The sequence below is a fragment of the Anas platyrhynchos genome, chromosome 3 (genome assembly GCF_047663525.1).
Source record: "Anas platyrhynchos isolate ZD024472 breed Pekin duck chromosome 3, IASCAAS_PekinDuck_T2T, whole genome shotgun sequence".
Taxonomy (NCBI): domain Eukaryota; kingdom Metazoa; phylum Chordata; class Aves; order Anseriformes; family Anatidae; genus Anas; species Anas platyrhynchos.
Window position 1 is genome coordinate 55,323,578 of NC_092589.1, and position 13,396 is coordinate 55,336,973.

The following is a 13,396-nucleotide window of genomic DNA, read 5'->3' on the forward strand; positions in this document are numbered from 1 at the left end:
TGTATTCATATTTCACTGCAGAGCTGTGAAAATAAAAGTAATGTTGCTCAAAGCCAGCTTCTGTCCTCACTTGCAACTTTACTCAGTGTAATGCAAAACTTAATGTAGTCAGTGTTTCAGATACTAAACTGCCAATCTAATTTAAATACCAGCATTCACATTTTCTGGGGCTTGCCTTTAAGATTTTTTCTTTACACATTTGTTTGGTTTAAGATTCTTTAATGGCCTTGAATGAAAGTGTGAAAACAATATCTGCTAAAAGATCACATTTATAAATACAGTACTTTTGGCATTATAAGTTAGCTCTATAGATAGCCTGTGACTTTAATTACATGTAAAATCCAGTCCCTCTGAAGTATAGCAATTTGATAGAACTGTTTGTACGGTTTCTTCAAATAGGTAGACTTAAGGATACCTTAAGAACAGATATAATAACAGCTAAGATCAAGGCTTTGAAGAGCTCCATTTTGAGGACCATTATTTTCCATGCTGTTAAAAATCTGTTTTAATCAATTTTCAGTATTTATTTGTTCATATAAAAAATACAATCCTGGGGACACTGATAATCTACTTATTTGGAGAAATACACCTTTAACAAAATGTGCTTTTTAGAAATAAGCTCTTTATAAAATCTCTAAATATTCAGTACAGAGCAATACTCAAATCCCATAGAAATCACTGAAAGGAATATTGTGAATTTCAGTAGGCTTTTGTTGTTTAAGCAATTATGGAAGTAAATGCTTTCTATCACCGCAAAAGCTTGGATTCCTTTCTTTGTAAGAAAACGGTGATTAGAAAAACAAAGATTACAGAGTACATCAAGCAGAATCTTTCATTAATAGCGTACAGAGCCCATTACATGAAATAATGGAAAGTCCAAGAACTTTTAGGCTTAAACCAACAATGAAAACAAGATACCAAAACCAAAAATTGTGTCATATTTAAGTGGAATAAGGCCCATCGTAGTGTCAGTGAAGAGATGGTGTTCCATTTATTCTGAGTTTTTCTCTACCCATCCTCTGGTATGCTAATCTGAAAGTCACTTACCATGATTTATGGGCTGATTATGGGGTGTTGTTCTGGCCTCAATTTTGTTTGACATTGATAGTTTTGGTCATTCACATTCTTTGCTGATTTTTTTTTCTAGGTACACGAAAATGAAGACTGCCACCAATATCTATATTTTCAATCTTGCATTGGCAGATGCATTAGCAACAAGTACTCTGCCATTCCAGAGCGTGAATTATTTGATGGGAACATGGCCATTTGGTACAATCCTTTGTAAAATTGTTATATCCATAGACTACTACAATATGTTCACCAGTATCTTTACGCTCTGCACCATGAGTGTGGATCGCTATGTAGCTGTCTGCCACCCAGTTAAGGCCCTTGATTTTCGTACCCCCAGAAATGCAAAAATAGTTAACGTCTGCAACTGGATTCTTTCTTCTGCCATTGGACTGCCAGTTATGTTCATGGCAACTACTAAATACAGGCATGGTAAGTCTTGTTTTCATTCCCAAATTGAATATTTCAGTGTTTAAACTCCTTTCTGCATTCTTTCTTTTTATTGTAGAGACAGTGAACTAACTTTTGACCTGCAAGCTGTATGAATCAGGTGTTAGTGCACATAGCCATCTTGAAAAATTTGGCAGCTGGCTCTTCTTGACCAGAGACAGCTCTTCATGTGATCAGTCTTTGACGACCAGCAATTCTAGTGGGATCCATGTGAGTCTTGCTGCCCTAGACAGCCCCTGTAGTGTTTGAAAAAGCATTTGTGCTACCTTCAGCTATAGGGGTATATGCACACTGTTAAAGCACAGGAGCCTGTGCTTTACCCCAGATATTCCCACTGAAGTTGCTGGTCTTCATTTTCTACCTCATCTAGCAGGACGTAGTACAGAACTGAGAGCACGTTCTGGATCACTGGTGCTCAGTGGTGTCCTTCAAGTGACAGCGTCTCAACATAAATCAAAAACACTCCAAAGTGCACAGTTGCCATGTCATGTCATCCTTTTCCCCTTTGCCTTTAAATGCCCAAACTACAGTGCTGAAATCATCATATTTTCACCTTTTTTATTTTAAAAGTGAAAATGAGCCAAAGTTTGAACACTTATGACAATTCAACTCTTTTTCTTGTTAAATATATGCAGAATTCCAAACAATATAATACAAAGAACGTTACTTTTTGCTCTTGTTTTTCTAAGGCTTCATACATATTTTGCAGTGCTGTGTCCTATCAGTATTTGTGCCAGTGACAGATCACAGATTGCTTTGTTTTTGTTATTTACATAGTAAATATTCATGTATTTGCTCGTGATATATAACAAAAAAGTTTTGAAGGGAAGCAAATGCCAAACTGACCAGCTTGTTCTTCTCTACTCTTTTTTTTTTTTTTATCTCTAGGCTCTATTGACTGTACACTTAAGTTCTCTCATCCTGCTTGGTACTGGGAGAACCTCTTGAAAATCTGTGTTTTCATCTTTGCTTTCATCATGCCAGTCCTGATTATTACTGTGTGCTATGGGCTGATGATTTTACGCCTGAAGAGTGTTCGCATGTTATCTGGCTCCAAGGAGAAGGACAGGAACTTGCGGAGAATCACAAGGATGGTTCTTGTAGTGGTGGCAGTGTTTATCGTCTGCTGGACTCCCATCCACATTTATGTCATCGTTAAAGCCCTGGTCAACATCCCAGAAACTACTTTCCAAACTGTCTCCTGGCACTTCTGTATTGCTTTAGGGTATACAAATAGTTGCCTTAATCCAGTCCTGTATGCATTTCTAGATGAGAATTTCAAAAGATGTTTCAGAGAGTTCTGCATCCCCACCTCCTCAACCATTGAGCAGCAAAACTCCACCCGAGTCCGCCAAAACACTCGTGACCATGCTTCCACTGCCAACACTGTGGACAGGACTAACCATCAGGTATGACTAGCAGTGGAGATGTCATCTCTGGATTCAGGCCACCCACTTGGAGATGACATGTATTCTGAAGTTACAGTTTATACTGATTTGTAGCTATTTGAAAGTCTAAACACCTTCAGGGCTACATTTGAAGCTGGTGTATTCACACACAGAGACCCCCGTCCTGCATGGTGCAAGTTGTTCTATACTCTAGTTGATGCCCAAAAGCTGAGGGCTTTCAAAGATACCTTGCATGATAGGGTCCAGCGTGCATGTATATACACAACACCCAAAACAGAGTGTTTCATTCACAGAAGGTTTACAACAGGTGTCCAATTTAGAATCGGTTAGAGAATAATCAAAGATTTCTCTATTCTGTCTGTTGAGGGAGACAGGGTTGGGCCAATATATATGTCTCTCTCCTACCATTTCATCAGTAAACTGTAAAGAGAAGAAACTGCATGTACACTTTCTGATTGATGTACAAGAAAAGCCTACAAGGCCCTGTTTCTCCTGGAAGAGAGGCAAAAAGTAGACAGAGGTCATCTGCATGCAGTTCTTGTATCAGATCAATATCTGTGTTGGCTAGTGTAGGTTTTGATAGATAGATATATAAATACATAAATATACTTGTATACACACACATATTAAGGAGTATTGTGCCATTTACCTGTTTAAGGTATACAGAGTAGGAATTTTATGGTACAGCAGATACCAGGAGAAAGATTGTTTTTATTCAAGCTATTTTTGCTTAGCTTTTTGGGTGGAAAAAAAAATCATTTTTGTTACATATTTGACATCCATGCATCTGTGATTATTCCTGTTTCCAAAGCACATCCCTCTGTGAACATAAGCAAAACACAAAGGCAATCTTAATATACAAGCCTAACGATTGTTAGAAAAGGTTTGAATCTTCTCTCATTAAAAAGAACAAATAGAGGTAGAAGCATTTATTCTTTGCCACCTCATCTTTCATTGGAACATCAGCAATATCCTTAGTTTGCTCCTTCATGAGCTTCTCACTGCTGGCCCTTCACCCACAAGCTAGCTGCTTTCTCGAGATGCAGAGAAGTGGCTTTTTGTGAAAGAAATAGCTTACCTGTCACACGGGCAATCAGGAAGCCCAGATCAGAATATTACCTTATCCATACAAAGTAAATGCACCAGAAAAAAGAGGAAGGAGAAAGCAGAAGGGAGATGAGGAAGGTCTATTGAGCATCTGCAGCTAGTGGTGTTATTCACCAGAACATGATTTGCACATGCCAAGCTGCAGGCTGAGAAATCAGTTAGTGTCTGCTCAGTCTTACCCACACTTCAGTGGTGGAGCAGAACTGCCAAACTTGGCATGGTCACATACATGTATGTATGTATATACGTGTAGTATTCACCACTTGTAGCAAAAGTTTAGTAGATGGATTCAGCTCTCACTAAGGCTTTTGCAGCTCTCAATGGAGTCAATTTTGTGCATGTGTCTGACAACGGGGTTGTATCTTTATCTAGTTCATGTCTAGCTTTTTCAGCTTTTTACAGTGCAGTGTGTAATAACACATTTTCTACATTTACTTATACTTCTTTACATTAAATTTAGGAGAGCCATGGCTTCCTAAACTTCTATCCTTAGCAGAGATTACTGTGGTACCACCTAGAGTCTGACTGAGATAAAGTCTATTTCACTGTGCACTGAGCAAACAGGACAGAAGATGATCCTTCCCACAAAGATCTTTCAACCTACACCAACAAGAGAGAAAGCTAGTTGAGGCAGGGATAGAAGTGAGCTTTATTATGGAAGTAAGAATGTAAGTAAGGATCAAGCTAATCACATAGTTAGAGATTTTGTGTTAGTTTCCTTCAGGGGATATTGGTAGAATGAGTTAAGAAGAGTTAAAGCACAGGTAAAGAGAAGTGACAGGACAGATGCTGAAGAGAAAGATAGGTGACAGGAAGAATGCAGAGGAGAAAGGAGAACATAAGGAATAAGGTCAGAGTGAGGAAGCAAGGGAGGAAATTGAAGCAAAAAGCCAATATGCATGTAACAAAAGAAATGTGCTCAGAACTGTAAGAAACTGTGTGACTACGCAGCTTTCACTACTTCTGTAGCTCTTCCTAGCAGCTAGCTGGCATGTTTCCCCCAAGGCTAGGGAGAAGAAGCCATCACTTGGAAACTCCTGTCCTCATAGATGTGTGGACAGGTCTGTTTGCATGGTCTGGTATTTGAGAGAATTTGAAATGCCCCTAAATGGGCCCATTTTCACTTCCCTCACCATCACTGCAGCAGTCCTTGCTTGAGCAGCTGTTGCCACTGGTTTATTTCAGCCAGATGTACCTGATGGATGCTGACCCGAACCTTCTGACTGCTGTGCTCCCTAGAGAGCAGCACACCAGCTAGTAGGTGCAGTCCTTTCCACCCTCCTCAGAAGCTATGAAATACATTCACACCAAGCCATGTTCAAACCAGAATATTAAACTTCATTTACTTATTTTCTTCTCCAAAAAACTTTTCTGTAAAAGACATTTTTGGTGTCTCTTACTATCTACACGACAGTAGGGTTGTAGGACTAATCTGTTCTGGAAAGGTTTTCTGGGAAGTTTTTACAAATGTAGCATTTTATTTATTTATTTTAGACAGAGAATGCCCTAGGGTGAATTCATCTTTTGTTCTCAGAAAACAACAACAAAAAAAAACACTTTGCTCAAACACTTGGGGAGCTTTGTAAATTCTATTCACAGGGTATTCTTTTCACAGGTAAGTGCTTTCTGTACAGGCAAGTCTAGCCAGTATATCAATATTGATCTAAGTATACTGACAAGCTCTTTCTTGTATAGACAGGGCCTTGGAGAGCATTTGGTATGAATCCTAATTGTGCAGTGTATAGTGCTCAGCACAGTTCAAGATATTTTCATAAAAACAGATGTTCTACAAGTTGTTTTGTTTTTTTTGTTTTGTTTTGTTTTTCCCAAGTGAGAATTCTTACTCCTGCTAAAGTTAATGAGAGCTGCAAGCACTCAGCTGCTTGGGGCCTCACACTCTTGAAGCACTTAAAATAAGCACTCACTTGTGGGAACAACAACTGTGTTTTCTATCAGTGCAAAACAACAGATACAAATGTTCATATTATTCTGAGTTAAGATACTATCATTTGGCCTCCGTTATGGCTCTTTGACATTACAGAAAAGCTCTTCTTGGTTAAGAATTTGTTTATTGTTTTATCAACATTTAGGAAAAGTGCAAAACAAGTTCTGACCTCCCCCAGAAATGAAACACTGTGTGAAACATGGTGTGAGCTTTTATGAAAAATAGTACATGTCCAGTGGAGCAACAGATTTCTGAGGGAGAAAAGACAGTGGCTAGTCAGGCCTGCAGAATCTGGAATTTTAAGAATTAGATGCTTCACATCTGTGGGGGATGTATCCCAGGTTACTCGGCTAATGTCTGTGTCAGAAGGTTCAGGTCGCATTGTTTCAGGGTGAGCTTAGAGGTTTGACTCACTTTAATTTTCAGAGAAGCATGTGCAATCTTTCAAGTGCATTTGCATGAAAGATTAAAACAAGAAAATAGGAATGACAGAACACTGGAAAAAATCTTGCAGAACAGAACTGCTTACTTCAAATTTTTCTCTGCATGACTCAATATTAGTTGGGAATGCTAATAAAAGGACCAAATATTAGCTTTTGCAAATGTCTGAATTGTTTTGATGTCATTGATATTAACCTGGTTCATAACAAAGACCCTAACAAACTTTGAAATGGCTTTAACTTCAGATGCACGGAGAATCTCTGCTAGATTTAAAAGTCTTGAACATTTGCATTGACATGGGACCCTTGTGAATCTTCTAGGTAACAAAGAAAACAGAATGTGTTGGCTAAACAATTTCATTAAAGGCAGCAACTATAAACAATGCTATGAGCACTGAAACTAGTTAGATGCATTGTAAGGTTGTTTGTGTTTGTGGCGTTCCTTGAACTGTGAATTAGAAAAAATGGAGACAAAAACATTTCGCTTTTTCCATAAGAAATTAGAAGAAGAAAGTTCACCGTTAAAAAAAACAAACAAACAAAAACAAACAAACAAACAAAAAACTGTATCCAATCGACAAAAGAACAATAGAATATCCATGAGTTTGAATGAAGGGACCCACAAGGATCATTGAGTCCAACTTCTAGCTCCACACACAAGACCACAGGACTACCTAAAAATTAAACCACATGACTGAGACATTTTTCAAATGCTATCTGAAATGAAATTTCTATTAATTTAATTCAGAAGTGAGTATGAACTTCAAAATTATTTTCTGGATCTAGACTTCTCCAAAAGACAGGGATATTCAGATTTTGAATCAGGTCAATTTCTGACAAAAAGTTGAGGAGGAGGAGCATTTCTAATACAGAATAAAGAAAATCCCTAAATATAGCATGTTGAACTGAATGAGCATTTGAGTTATGTTTTGGCCTTGGAAAAATTTATCTCCAGTCAGAAGTCCTAACAGATATGACTGCAGAAGGCTCCTGGAAAGCAATCCAGTTAGAAAATGCACCTTCCCCCCACCCCAAAATCCTTGCCCATGTATAACATGTTCTCCTCATTTGTGTCCATCAAGGTTCATCTGTGACTCAGCTTTCCATACCATAAACAGTTCAATGACACTGTCTCCCCCATTTTCAACATGTTCTGGTTGCTGAATGGTAAAATGGGTTGCAGACTTTCAGGACATGATGTGTCTTAGGCAGATTTGCCTGACCATTTCTGTAGTGCTATCATGCCTGTATGTGAATAGGACTTGGTGTGGATACCATAGATGCATGGAACAGGGGGATGCTTGGGTTTGTTTGCTGATGTAACCCCATCTCACACAAAATGCAAACTGGATCTTTAAATTCAAATCCAGAAGTTAGTCAATTTACTAGTGTGAACACAGAAAAGATACTAATAGGCATGTAAAATACCAACTTACCTGTGGTTGCTGCAGAAATAATACAGGGAGGGAGTGAAATCCAATACAAGTGAAATTCATTGGGAGTTTCCCTCTAGAAAGAAAACAACTTGCTTGCTATGAAATAGACTAATTCAAATACAACAGCACTGCTTATCTAATGTTTTTCTGTCATTAAAGCTCAGACACAAAACTTTGCTCTAATCATTTACTCTGCCTTTGTTGCTATATGACAAAGGCATATTCTTGCCTTGCTGCCTGGGCTACCAGTTCAGCTTTACAGGGCAGGTCAGTAGCTGCAAATTATAAGTGAATTATTCTTTAAAAAGAACAAAACACGCACACACATGCAAACTGGTGGGAGGGCAGAAATCAAGTAACTGCTCATTGTGTTTGCAATTTCTTTCCTTTCAGTTGGAACTCCAAGAAGCTGAAACCACCCCACTGCCGTGACAGGGTCTCCTGCTGCATAGCTCTCAAAGTAATTACAAACCAGTGCCACAGTGTTTCTGTGCAGTATGCTATGGGAAGGTGTAGGACACACTTTCCCTCTAAATAAATAAATAAATAATAAGTAAATATAAGTTAAAAAAAAAAAAAAAAACTACAGAGGAAAGTGCCTGCTTTTCCAGTCTGTCAAAAGCTGCTTCTGCAGCACTTCTGCATTGCACATAACAGAAGCATGAAACTTAATGGTAAGCAGAGCCAAGAGATACAGGGGCTTTCCAACTTCCAGTGTTCAAAACAGTCATGTTAACCAGGAATACATATGTTAGTCTACAGCAAAACTACTGTATCTGTAGCTATCTGACGTGCTCTGACAAGTTACAGTGGTGTTAAACAGATTGGAGACAAAAATTAAAAGGACAGACTACTATAATTTGAAAAGTGAAGGTGAGTTTTTAATAACAGGAAATAATGGGAAACAGAGTTGAAATACTGTTGGGTACTCAATTTACATCTAAAATTTCTTTGTAGAGGTGTTTTCTGTGCAGGTTATTTGTGTGGTGAAGTTTCACAAGATCATCTAGAATAACACATTGGCAAGTCAAGAGGTCGTCTCGTATTGCATGTTCCACAGCTTCAGAGGGAAAATATTTCTTTCAGTGCTCATTTAAAGAAAATAAAACAACCCCTAAGTTTCACCTTCCTCCTCTATTTCTCATAAGAACTAGACTTTTACAATGAAAACCATGAAGTGTCAGTACTTCTGAAATAAATAAATAAATGGAAGTATTCCATGCTGTTATTGATTGTAGAATGATCCCCAAGAGAGCATTGACTCTATTACTATAAGTTCCAGTACAAATAGATGCACAGCTATAAGCTTGTCAGGGCTGGCACAGGCAGCTGATAAATTCTCTTTCATCTAGTTTCTCAAACTTCAACTGCCCTGTCAGCAACATCTCAAATTTGGAAGTCAGCAACAGTCCCTGTGTGAAGTGCTTGGAAGAGTAAACACATTAGAGCTGCTTTAAAAAATACATAAATAAATAATAATAAAAGTAAATAAATAAAAATAAAGTTACATTTTGATAAAAATCTATTTTTTTCTTAACCAAACCCATATGTTTGCTTTTCTAACTAAGGTAGTACAGTCCGCATCTCCATTTTGTATTAGCTACTAAAACACATTAAGATTTATGAAAGAAACATTGTACCAAAGTAAATGCCATCTTAGCTGTTTTCTAGTATGAAAAATAGAAATATCTATGTAGATAATTGTGGTGCAATGGTATTTTCTAGCCATTGTTTGTTACTTGCTTTGTAAATAAATCAATAGCTAACTGGGGGTAATGGGGGGGAACACTTTGATGAATTTAAGCATATTCTAAAATACAACTGTATGGAATGGAGTTGCTGTTTTGTCTTGTTTTCTTTTTCTTTTTTTTTTTTTTATTTCTGCAGCAAAAGTGTATTTCTTGTTTTCATTGTTCAAATCTGTGTAACAGAATACGCTTTTAGTGTAAAATATTTTGTTTCTGCCATGGACTGTGTAATAAAGATTGAAGGCCAAATCCTTTCAAGTTGTAAATTGAAGTAATGCTACTGGAGTTTCATCAGTGTGTTACAGCTCAATATGTAGCCATTTATACCAGCAGAATATGAAACCAGACATAGCAGAAGTGCCTTTTTTATCATTATTTTTTCTGTTGAAAAACAAACTGTGCTGTCAGAGGGATTTAATATTTAATTTTATATTAGTCTAGCAAGATCTCTTCATAGCCATTATTAAAGTTTAAACCAGAACTGTCATAATCTTAAGAAAGAGAGTTTTCATCTAAGTTTTTTAAGTACAAGAGAGAGAGATTTCACTCAGAAAAACTGGGCATGCTCTTTTGCTCTACACAGCAGTGTTACTTAGCTAACAATAAGAACGTTACACTAGAAATGGAAGCAAATTAGCATCGTCCAAAGTCATTACTGTCTGACAGGTTCTGAGCATTCTGCCATGCTCACATATGGCAAACTGAAATGCATTGACCGGTTATTGGAAAAGCCTTAACTGGTAAACCAGGAAGATAAATAAGTTTAATTAAACCTAAGCTCATAGTATAGTGGCTAGCCCAAACTACATTAGCTGTCACAGACTTTACATAATGAATTGAAGCAATTGTTTCTTCTGTATTTGGAATGTAATGAAGCTCATTGGTAAAATCCTATGACTCGGTAACAGCCTAATATTTTCAAAGATATTTTAGGTTTCTCAAGTCCAATAATTAATTGAGCAACCTGACTGTAAATATTTTTAGCAGTACTAATGTTATTGTAGGCATAATGGTCTAAGGATATGAGGAAGCAAATTTTATTAGCAGAGCATTAACAAAAATAAGTTAAATGTCTTGTTTTATTTTATTTCGGTTTTGTTTTTGTTTTCCAAAAGGCATGAATGTCACTGGGAATGCTGTGGAGTAAGTAGCATATTACACAAGTTATGTATCTTTGCTGTGATCCTTTAATAAAAAAAAAAAAAAAAAAAAAAAAAAAAAGTTTGTGTTTTCTGTATATTTGCACATACTATATTCAAAACACAGTACACATTGATCAACACGTCATGCCATCTTTTAATAGCTCCTCTTTAGAAAATGTTATTTAGTGCACCAATGCCAACACATCAATATGAAGGTTGATGTATTAATTTTCTGACTGCTTTAAATACTTGTTATGTTTTATTTTAAAAAAGGGACATCCAGATAGGTTGAGGTTTTTTGGTAGTGGTGGTTGTGGGTTTTGTTGTTGTTGTTTTGTTCATGGTTTTGTTTATTTGATTGCTTTTGTTTGTTTGTTTGTTTGTTTTTTAATAAAAGACATATGGGCAGAATTATGTTTTGACATAAACTGTGTATTTTCCTCTTGTACTGAGAGGCTTAGCTCCAGGAGCCAGCTGGTGCAGGAGCCTGGCTCCAGTAACAGAAAGACAAGGTGAGCAGAGGGAAACTCTCTTGCTAGCTCCTGGCAGACTAAGAGGCTTCCCAGGCTCTTGAGTTGTGCTGAAGTATTCTTGTTTTATTGATTTTAAAAGTTCTGCCAGAAGGTTGTATTTGAAAAAAACGTACATATTTTTTGTTTGTTTGTTTCATGAAGAGGAAAAATAGTGAATAATGACTCTTAGGAATGACATTTGAGCAAGACAATATAAATATGACTCTGCAATAAGGAATAATAATGAACATCGTTATTTCCATGACAGTTGTGATTTTACAGGTTTTATTGCAATTGTTTTTTTCCCTAACATGCTCGTTGTCATTTTGAACACTTTTATGTGGAAGGCCATAGCAAAAAATGCTAACTTATCTATGAGCGCTGTCAGTCAGACAGCACGATCTGGGGAAAAGTCACAAATACCAGAGAAGCAATATCCAGAGATTCCTTCAAAATCCTATTTCTATGACTCTGTGATGTCTTTGCAGTCCTTTGAAGACTGGCCCATAGTCCTCAAGGAGCATATCAGCTGACACCAACAATCCTACCAGCCTAATGACACAAGGCAACAGGATCCCACAGCAAGAGAAAAAAAGAAGAAAAAAGAAAAAGAAAACCAAAAAAAAACAAAAAACAAACAAACAAACAAAAAAAAAAAACAAAAAAAAAACGCATCAATACCTATGTTCCGTTTGTTTCAAAGACAGCATCTGGCCAGAAAATAAGTGAGCTTTACGGACATAGCAAACCATATATGTGTTGGTGTCAGAAAAGTATTAGGAGGCAATGTAGGAGATACCGCGGTAGGTTTGGTTCCCAAAGATATATTTGGATGTAGTTGACAGCTAAAATAAGTCAGTCCACTAGGCCTGAATTGTGGAGCACAACCTGAACTGTGATGCCAGTTTGGACAGCACTGGCAATTCAGCCAGCCTTCAATCTTTCAATGATTTTGTCAACTTGAAAGAAAAGGAACCCCACCACTTGAGCTTAGAGCTTCCCTGATGTACTATCTACTGCCCAGACAGGCAGAAGCACTATATTCTCTTTATTATCCTAGGTACAGACTGTACAGACACTGCTCAGCTCCCCAGTAAAACACACCTGACCTCTGGGATGCAGAGCCACCTGCAATCCCCAAAAGACCCACAGTAAAATGACTCATCAGATTAGGGGCCGGACATGGTGTTTTTCTTATCACGGGGATCTTTACAACTATTCCCTATTCCTACTCTCTGTTACAATTTACAGTAAGGATTAGCACAATAACTATACACAAACAATTCAACTTCTGATGCAGCATCAAATTAATTTCACTCCAACACACTCACCTGTGGCATTAGCATCCTAAAATGTGATTTTAGGAAGAAGCAAAACATATTTTTGATGTTATTGGACAGTTCAGTTACATTTTTGGATTTGAAATCTCAGGTTAAGTTCCTAATTGCTATATTAGTGAGTAATATAAAGTTAGTATGGTTAAAGATAAAAGGCATTTATTGGGTATTACTCAAATAAATTCATTCTAATCCAACAGTCTTTTCTAAAGTACACACAAATTTGCACATACCCACAGATTCACTTATTAATGTGCACATACATACTGGTTGTGAGAGAGCAAAACACCTCAGACTTGAAGAAAGGTGTGGTAAAGACTGTAAAATTATTGAAATTTATTTATTTATTTATTTATTTATTTTCTGTATAGCAGTTTCTAGATAACGTGTTTTATTTCCACTGTTACCTTCATCATCATGACAGAGGAAAAAAGCAATGCTTCTCTTTACACTCATCGACTTCTCTGCAAAATCCCAGCAACAGACATCAATTACATTAACAGAAACTACACAATTAAAAAGAATAATCATTTCTAGAAAGGAACAGAAATGGAAAGGAAGCTTTATGTAATGAGCAGAAGATTGCTGTTGTGTTGGGCAAAAAGCGGCAGTAGGTTAACTGAGCTTGCACCAGACAGGAAGTAATACAGCAACTACAAAACAAGGACAGCAGTGTTAAAGGAAAAAGGAGGAATAGGGTAGGGGAATTGTGGAGGAGAGGGGGAAGCTTAGTAAAACAGCATGCAGAGGTAACTCCCTCCATCATGTTTAAAATTTGCCATGATGGTTTTTACTTCAGTGT

General features: G+C 37.2%; 1 protein-coding gene across 2 annotated transcripts in view; it reads left to right on the forward strand.

The window, feature by feature from the left end:
• The window catches only part of OPRM1 (opioid receptor mu 1), a 21,487-nt gene extending 11,630 nt beyond the window's left edge, over positions 1 to 9,857 (forward strand). For both annotated transcript variants that reach the window (XM_027454380.3, XM_072035924.1), the window contains exons 2-4: positions 1,148 to 1,500; positions 2,407 to 2,927; positions 8,249 to 9,857. In XM_027454380.3, coding sequence (XP_027310181.2) covers positions 1,148 to 1,500; positions 2,407 to 2,927; positions 8,249 to 8,287 — 913 coding nt within the window. In that variant the 3' untranslated portion in view covers positions 8,288 to 9,857. The remainder of the gene's footprint in view (positions 1 to 1,147; positions 1,501 to 2,406; positions 2,928 to 8,248) is intronic.
• Positions 9,858 to 13,396: the final 3,539 nt, after the last annotated feature.